Genomic DNA, 9202 nt, shown 5'->3' with positions numbered 1-9202 from the left:
ATGTGCAGAGCACTGTACTAAGCGCTTGGGAAGTACAAATTGGCAACATATAGAGACAGTCCCTACCCAACAGTGGACTCACAGTCTAAAAAGGGGAGACAGAGAACAAAACCAAACATACTAACAAAATAAAATGAATAGATATGTACAAGTAAAATAAATAAATAGAGTAATAAATATGTACAAACATATATACATATATACAGGTGCTGTGGGGAAGGGAGGGAGGTAAGATGGGGGGATGGAAAGGGGGAAGGGGGAGAGGAAGGAGGAGAAGTGCTCACTTCTGTGCACAACTTCCCTCCTGTCCCTCGCTCACCCTTTGAGTTCCAGACTGGTGGTTTTTCTACTCTGTTTCCCACTCCTCCTTATGGACACTTTTCTTGAAATGACTAGCAATCCCACTGGGCCTTCCCACAGCTTGGAGCCCTCATCTGAGGACAGGAGATCCCCTGGGAGGAGATGGACCAGAATGGAGTGGGAAAGGGCAACGGTGGGCCCTTCCAGGCTCCTTTCCTACCGTCTGCCCTCATCCCTTTCCACCCATCTCCATTCCTGTCTGCTCGCCTTTGTGGTTGCAGGAGCTGCAAAGCACCGCGGTTAAATTCCTTTTGTTAAGTCCACTAGAAAGCAGTGGAAGGATTGCACAGAATCTGGGGGAAGGAGTTCGGGATGCAGGAGCTGGGGGAAAACAGTCGTATTTATTGAGCACTCACTGTGTGCTTGGGAGAGTACAGTACCACAACAAACAGATACATCCCTGCCCGCAACAAGTTCACAGTCTAGAGGGACTCAGTGGGGAGAGAGAGAAGTAAGAAGTTGGGGAGGGGCTAGGGCTGGGCTTCCATTCCAGATCCAGGATAAATCCTGCAAAATCAAGCACTGTGCAAAAGTCACTTCGTCAGGGAATGAAGTTCACCAGGTTGTCTTGGAAGCCCTCAGCTACTTAGTCCGGGATAATGTCTGCAAATTGAACTAGTCTAATTGCGGAGAGAATTCTTATCCTCTACAAATGGCCATGATTTGGGGTGTTTCAAGTATCCCTTTTGTTCACTGTTGAATATTGTAGCACATCGCATAGCCGCAATCCAGGCTGGTTCTCAATGAGTTTCAACACAGTCTGCCACACTTTGTTATAACAGTGAATCGTCACATGTAAATTATGATCTGGTTTTATCATGTTTACGCTGTGTCAGTGTCATTTCCATACTGAATGCTGACTAATTACCCAGGCAACATGAATATACATATGTATATATATATATGTATGTATATATTTATTACTCTATTTTACTTGTACATATTTATTCTATTTTATTTTATTAATATGTTTTGTTGTCTGTCTCCCCCTTCTAGAGTGTGAGCCCACTGTTGGGTAGGGACCATCTCTATATGTTGCCTACTTGTACTTCCCAAGCCCTTGATACCATCATCATCATCATCAATCGTATTTATTGAGCGCCTACTATGTGCAGAGCAATGTACTAAGCGCTTGGAAAGTACAAATTGGCATCAAGTGCAACCACCAAGTGCAACCTGGAAGTAAAGTGAGCATGGTCAGAAGACATGAGCCCAAGGGTCAGTTATGGCCATCAGGTTTCTCAGGTAAAGCCACCCACCCAGAGAAGGAACTGACTTCCTTGGTTCTCAGTTCAGTGCTCTAATTCCTGTCCTCAATCCAGGCCAATGAATTCATTCTTTAAATGTATTTGCCTTCAGCGTGAAATGGATAGCTAAAAAGCCCAAATAATACCGTATCCTTTCAGGAAGAGAAAACCATACAAAATCTTCCCGCACTAAAACAGCCATAGTAATTTGTTTAAGCAGAGCTTCTGCTTTCATCTCATCCAGAAAATGGTCTACTATTGAATGCTCTTTATACTGAACAAAGGAAGCCAATTCTGTATTAAATATAATCTCACATTGCCTTTTTTTCCCTCTCAACAGACTTTTCCCTTATTTTATTGATAAAAGGAGGAATTCTGTCAGGTGCACACAGTTATCAGTCTTTGGTCAATAAAACATTTGGCTTTGCAGGATATCTAGTCCTATCAGCTCTGCAGTTTCTCTATCCTTTTATTGGTAAGAAAATTATGTGCTTAAATATCAAGATCATTTATTTTCTTGAGTTTTTTAGGCATTTAAATGATATTCAAAATGGGCTATCATTAGGAAATTTTAAATTCAATGTTAAAACTTTATTCCAAGGAGAGTATAACTAGCGATATTTATACGAGGACATTAGTGCGATTACTTTTAACGTGAGGTCTAAGACCTCTCTTTTTGCCCCATCGTTGTTTCTCTGTCTCTAATAGTGTCTCTTTCCATTGACTCCTTCCTACCAATCTGGGTCTCAGATTCTACTCGAGACATGGATCAGCGAAGGCCCTAGCCTAGCCCCTAGGGAGATAATCCCTAGATCTCGTCTCCCAGACATGGACCGACGACCCTGTCCACGTCCTAGCAGAAGATCCGTTCGCCGCTCACGGAACAGTGAAGCTGGATCTCCCAGACTCCTGCATTGGAAGCAATCCCAGGGCTTGAACCCAACTGCATTTCCCCCAGAAATGCAGTTACACCTGGCCTGATATCCCCCTGGGCTGAATCGAACCACCTTCCCTCCACAATGGGGTTGTCTGTGGAGGATGCTGGAATTTCTAGTCCCCATGAATGGTCAGGGACTCATGGGACTCATAGCTTGCTCTGAAGGGATGGGACTCTATCCTAGCTCTCTTAGTTTTCCGTGGTCTTGCTTTAGCAGATGTGAGGGACAGCATTATTCCCTAGTGAGTCCTGATTCCCCCTTAGAGCCCTTCCCCAGGATGACCATGTGTGGCCACCACAGACCAGGGACCCGGAGCCAGCACAGCTATTGGAGTAAAGAATGGGATCCTGCATAAAGGGAAGTATAATCATCAATGATACATATTGAGCGCTTATTATGTGCAAAGCACCGTTCTAAATGTTTGAGAGAGTACACTACATCAGAGTCGATAGACATGGTCCCTGCCCACAATGAGCTGACAGTCTGGAGGGACAAATTACCCCTCATCCTTGAAAACAAATATCCACACTTTAGAGGAAAACACTCCTTGAGTGTGTACAGCGACTGTCCTCCTACCTACCTGAATTGTTCATCAAGACATCATTTCTAAAGTAGAACAGTCTTCTCTTTTTGAAACTTCAGTGATCCTTTTTCCACTTTTAAGAGATACTCACTTTCACTGCCATCTACATTGTCAAAAGATTAGAAGAAGACCCTGGTCCTTTATTCTTCTGTCAGATAACTCACACAGAGAATTGGTCTCAGAGGCAAAGAAGAAAGCCTTTGGTGTTGGTTTCATGCTATATGTTTTTCCCCTTGGTCCATTTTGTTTGCATTTATTGCAGAATGCTCACAAAAACTTTATATTTCTCCCCATCCCCCCCACCCTACCTACTTCCCCTCCCCACATCACCTGTATATATGTTTGTGCAGATTTATTACTCTATTTATTTTACTTGTACATATTTACTATTCTATTTATTTTTTGTTAATATATTTTGTTTTGTTGTCTGTCTCCCCCTTCTAGACTGTGAGCCCGTTGTTGGGTAGGGACCGTTTCTATATGTTGCCAACATGTACTTTCCAAGTGCTTAGTACAGTGCTGTGCACACAGTAAGCGCTCAATAAATACTACTGAATGAATGAATGAATATTAACCCCTTCCAGTCATCATACGGTAATGATGCGTACACATTTCTGAACGTTGAAGAGCCTTCTGTTTCTGTGACCCTCAATCCTATGCAATAAATGTTGAGAAGGGAGTTTAAAAGTAGCTGTTATTCTGGAGCATGTGGGCCCAGCAGGAATGTGCTTAAGTATGTGACAAGAGCATTGAGTGAGTCTTTGAGAGACAGTTTAGTCCTGTTTGTTTTTCCAACAAATTACAAGGTGATAGTTCCTCGTTGCTTGTCTACGTTAGGACAGATTTCAAGTTCTGCTCCTCTTCTCTTCAAGTCTTTGTGCTACACAACTGAACAGCAACAGTTGTTCAGTGTGGAGAATGTTGACTTGGACTGAGTTCTTCCAGAGGGTGGTGGCAGAGGAAGGGAAAGTAAGAGGGAAGAATGGTGAGGCATGGATTTTTCAAGGGTTTTGGTAAAGTATTTTATTATTGGATTTGTTTACAGGATTATCCAGCAGGGAACAGCCTGAGAAACAAGTTATATTTCCCTCCCGTCGTAAAGGGTAGACAGCTGCCTCTATCCAAATTGCTGGTACCCCAAACGATGGAGAACAGGTCCTTGCATCTCCGTTTGAAGAGAATGGAGAGACAAGGATGGGTGGGGTGGTATGCTCTCCAGCATTTGATTTTTCTCACTGTCCTGCAATTAAGATGACATTTTAGAAGTTCTTATCTCCCTGTTATTTGTGTTCTGAGGCCAAACGGAACCCACACTCACATTTGGAAATCAGCAGCTGATGACTATTCTTATTTCTTTGCAGCTATGATTAGTTACAGCATCATAACAGGAAGATACATTAAACAAAGTTTTTCCAAGACTCCCTGGAGGTAAGTCATAATAAGATACTTCTGAGGACTGAAGTAACTGGTCTTAGATTCCGTTGTAAATGAGATTCCTTTCTTCTGGAGAGTTAACATTTAGAGCCAGGAATTTAGGGTAATTGATTAAAGTCGTGATTGTCTTGTGTTAGCAATCATCTTGAATGAATACTAAATTATTAACGGTACATCTATATGCAATGGATTTTTTTTGTATTTGTAATTTTTTTTTGTTCTGTGTTCCTTGCATGTCATTCCAACAACCTCAGAAATGTAACTCAGGGTATCTCACAGATGAGCAAATTATTGTGGTTCTAAGTGCAAGGAAGTAAGACTGGAACATCCAGTCTAAGCTTGGTTTGGGCATTTGGGAGATGCCCCACATTATAATACCAACGACATTGATATTTTGAAGTAAAGGGACAGCATGAGGAAGCCAGAATACTTAGAGTGAATTTGTAAAGCTATTGGATACACTGTTTCTTTTGGGATTCTGTGATCCTCAGTTGCTTTTATAATGACAAAGGTAATGTTAATGGGAAAGCAAATCTGAAATTGTTGAGAAAAGCACACTACATCCTTGAGGTCACGGATGTTTCGGTTGACTTTCAGTTAAGAAAATAAAATTAGAGGCCAGGACATGTTCTCTCTAATTATCCTCAGACTCTGAGTTTGTAAACACGGGTAGTGACTATCTGTGCTGTTTCTGCTAAATCCAAAAAGCCTGAGAGGCCCATGATGATATCCGGCAACGTGGGTGGGAGCCTGTGAACTTCCTGCCCAAATGCCTCAGTGGTAGCCCTCGGTACATTCAGAGGGAGAAAGTGGGACAGAGGTGAACTCAAGAGGTGGGCGAGTAGAGAAAGGCAGGCACATTAGGTTGGGAGTGGAAATCAATCAATCAATCGTATTCATTGAGCGCTTACTGTGTGCAGAGCACTGTGCTAAGCGCTTGGGAAGTACAAGTTGACAACATATAGAGACGGTCCCTACCCAACAGTGGGCTCACAGTCTAGAAGGGGGAGACAGAGAACAAAACAAAACATATTAACAAAGTAAAATAAATAGAATAGATATGTACAAGTAAAATAAATAGAGTAATAAATACGTACAAACATATATACATATATACAGGTGCTGTGGGGAAGGGAAGGGGGTAAGGCCGGGGGGGTGGAGAGGGGGAGGAGGGGGAGAGACTGTTCTGGAAGTAAGCCTGTCTCAAAGACAGGTACCAATGGTTTGGATGTTGAGAATGGCCCCAACGATTTATTCTGATGACTTGACACCTGTCCACATGTTTTGTTTTGTTGTCTGTCTCTCCCCTCTAGACTTGAGCCCATTGCTGGGTAGGGACCGTCTCTATATCTTGCCAACTTGCACTTCCCAAGCTTTTAGTACAGTGCTCTGCACACAGTAAGCGCTCAATAAATATGATTGAATGAATGATTTAGGAGCTGATGACCAACAGGAGTAACAGGAGGGTTGGGGAGAGCCCAGTAGCTCTGAGGTGACCACTGGAGGAGGCTGAGAGCCTCCATGGGTTGTGGAGGGGCTGCCAAGACCTGAGCTGGTTAGCCACAAGCCCCAAGCAGCATCAGAGAGTGGGCAGTGCCTGGCCCCTGCTCCCTCCCAGCTTAGCCTAGTAATAAAACAGACTCATGTGGATGGACACAGTCCTGCTGCCACAGACATGCGTGTGCTGACCCAGATGGCCATGTGAACAGGCTGACATATGTGCATATGCATAGGGATGAACAGAGGCCCTCACTGAGGGTCAGAAGCTCGAAAGAAAAGAACAACAATTCCCAGACAGAGGCGGACGTACTCCAGTCTCAGAATGGGCACTTTCCTAGTGGACACGGAGCCAGCAGAAATTCCCTGGCTTACCACTGGCTCCCCTTTCCTGTGTTCCCGAGCCTCTCGTTGACCTGTTGCTACGAGTGGGAGAAGTCCAGTTGCACTTAGTACAGTGCTCTGCACACAGTAAGCGCTCAATAAATACGATTGACTGAATTGAATCGCCTCATCCCCGCAGGGGTTGTGGTAGCTGGGAAGGAGGTGGTCCAAACGTGGGGAAGGAGACCAAGTTAGGATGCAGGAAGGGGGTCACCCTAGACCCCTTTTGTGCCCCTACCTCCTTAGCCACCTTGTCTCTCACCTTCTCCCTCTCCCCATTCTCCCTTTTTCCCTATCTGACCACTGCATTGAGGCATCAGAAAATAACGCAGGTTCTGTTCCCCAAATTGCAGCTTTTTATTGGGAGACAATTTGACATGTTAGAAGTTGTTCCTTGTATAGTTAGAAGTACGTATGTTTAATTCCCATAAATCGTCAGAGCTGTTCTGTTCTGCCCTGTGCACATTCAGAAACCTTGCCCGGAGAGTTGATTCTTCTCCATTGTTGATAATGATCTATAAAGGAGTAAAATGATAGAGTGCCTTAAGTACCCATTTGGTTTTTACAAGGCAGTTTGGAACCTCTTTATTTTGTCTTCCAACTGTCAAGTTTAATGTGAATCTCCCTGATGAGGATAGTTTAGGATTTCCCACACAAATTAAGGCTCTTAAAGCAGACAAGCATCAATGCATTCATGATTTCGATTGAACTACAGAAAGTTTCTCTAGAAATTAACAAAGCAGTGCCTTTCTTTTATATATGAAGAATGTTGTTTGAGGTTGCAGCTTTATCCAACACTCTCCCAAAGATGCTTTCTGCAGTCATTCTATGTCCTACCGGTCTCAACCAGCCTTTTGGCCACATAGAATTTCCCTATCAATGATCTAGAAGTGACCCCATCCCATAATAATGATTGAGCTTGATCCTCATAGTGAGAGGGATCATTTAGAGAGATTGCCTGAATTTGCAGATACCACATATACTATTAAAAATGGGGGTCGTAGTAATTGTGGTATTAACACTTAACACTGCCACCTTTCAGATTATTGAAGAATTTTGAGAAGGATGTCCTGTTCTGGTGGCCACACCCCATCTCCAAATTGAGAAATGCTAAGAAAATAGCAGTAGGTTCAAACAAGGTTGGGATAAATTAATGGGCCTTGAGTCCATTTTAGGTTATAAGAGGAACAAGTTAAGTACGTAAAATGATAATTCCCCCTAACCATATGGTTGGTTGTAATAGGAAAACTATTACATTGTTCTTCCAAGAATCCTTCATTGCCATTGTCAGAAACAGAATGGACGATTGAACTGATGCAATGTTGCAATTGTTCAAGGTCAAAAGGATAAAGCCAAGCCCAATAAGTAATTTTTGAAGATGCTGTTGGATGTGATGATGATGATGGTATTTGTTAAGCGCTTACTACATGCAAAGCATTGTTCTAAGCGCTGGGGGGGGGGATACAAGGTGATCGTGTTGTCCCACGTGGGGCTCACAGTCTTAATCCCCATTTTACAGATGGTGGAACTGAGGCACAGAGAAGTTAAGTGACTTGCCCAAAGTCACACAGCTGACAAGCGGCAGAACCAGGATTAGAGCCCATGACCTCTGACTCCCAAGCCCAGGCTCTTTCCACTGAGCCACGCTTGTCTGTTTTTAAGAGCAGTCCATTGTCACTAGCAGAGGCAGAATAATGGGTTAACAGTTGTCCTCTCCAATTATATGAAGGATGATTAAAATGTGGGGAGATTTAAACTGCAACAAGGGGGATTTAAATTAGAAAATAACTTTCTGATGGAAGTACTGGCTCAATTTAACTGTAGGTCTTTGAGTGCATAATCAGTGCCCATATGCCTGAAGGCATGGAGTGTATCAGATGCTCTTTAAACAGCTCTTTAAGTGTTCCTTCTTTTCCTGAGATTCTTAATGGCTCCTATTGCCTGAAAAACATAATGCTTCCATGGAGAAAGCTGTCTATCCCAAAGCTTACATTGCATTTCAACAAATGGGAAGCGCTAACTTAGGATGAGAAAAGCTAGTTACTATTACAAAGCTTCAGTCTGCCCTCAGTGCTGAAAAAACATATTTCTTTTAATGTAGATACCTAAATTTACCTTGTTTTTAATTCCTCTGATAAGGTTTCAAGGGAATTGCTCTATGAATTTAAAAATATGATTTTTAAAATTAGCTATTTACTCCGTTTTCTTTGGCAGTTATACTTGTATTCTCTTTGTATAATCAACAGACTTTCTTCAGTTTGTGTCACAGTGTTGTGTAATAGTCATTTGTTTCTATGAATATGAGTTAATATGACATATAAACATGTTATAATTTTTTATGTGTTTTAGTTGATCCCGGTAACTTTTTTATTGGTCATCACTGCATTTCTGTGCTTGCTATAGTTGTCTTTGCCCTTCTTTTATCCCTGTACCGTGATATAGCAAAGCTGAGAAAGGTAATCTTCAAAATTAGAATAGAAGTAGAAATGTTTCTCCTTTCTTTCCCCTCTTTCTCTTGCTTTCTATCTGTCTCTCCAAATTAATTATGCCACATTATCATCTTTAGTGCATAATTCTTAATTATGCCATTCTTCTTCAGTGCCAAATGATTTATGATTAAACTGCTGTAAATAAGAGTTCAATCAGCTGTAGGTTCAGTATGAACTAAATGGATCTCTTCTCCTGCCTTTTGTTAAAGCAAATAAAGGCCAAAGGCAATATGCTTTTAAGTTAGGAATGAAAAATTACAATATTCTGAA

General features: G+C 42.2%; 1 protein-coding gene across 1 annotated transcript in view; it reads left to right on the top strand.

Moving 5' to 3' along the window:
* The first annotated feature begins 4489 nt into the window (after nucleotides 1-4489).
* Nucleotides 4490-9202, top strand: part of SLC38A11 (solute carrier family 38 member 11) — a 30570-nt gene continuing 25857 nt past the window's right edge. Inside the window, 3 exon segments of the mRNA XM_038751847.1 lie at nucleotides 4490-4518; nucleotides 4520-4556; nucleotides 8793-8899. Of these exon segments, the coding sequence (XP_038607775.1) occupies nucleotides 4492-4518; nucleotides 4520-4556; nucleotides 8793-8899 (171 nt within the window). The 5' untranslated portion in view covers nucleotides 4490-4491.

The sequence above is a fragment of the Tachyglossus aculeatus genome, chromosome 9 (assembly GCF_015852505.1).
Source record: "Tachyglossus aculeatus isolate mTacAcu1 chromosome 9, mTacAcu1.pri, whole genome shotgun sequence".
NCBI classification, from domain to species: Eukaryota; Metazoa; Chordata; class Mammalia; order Monotremata; family Tachyglossidae; genus Tachyglossus; species Tachyglossus aculeatus.
Note: the sequence above shows the minus strand (reverse complement) of the source record. Positions and strands in the feature narration are given on the sequence as shown.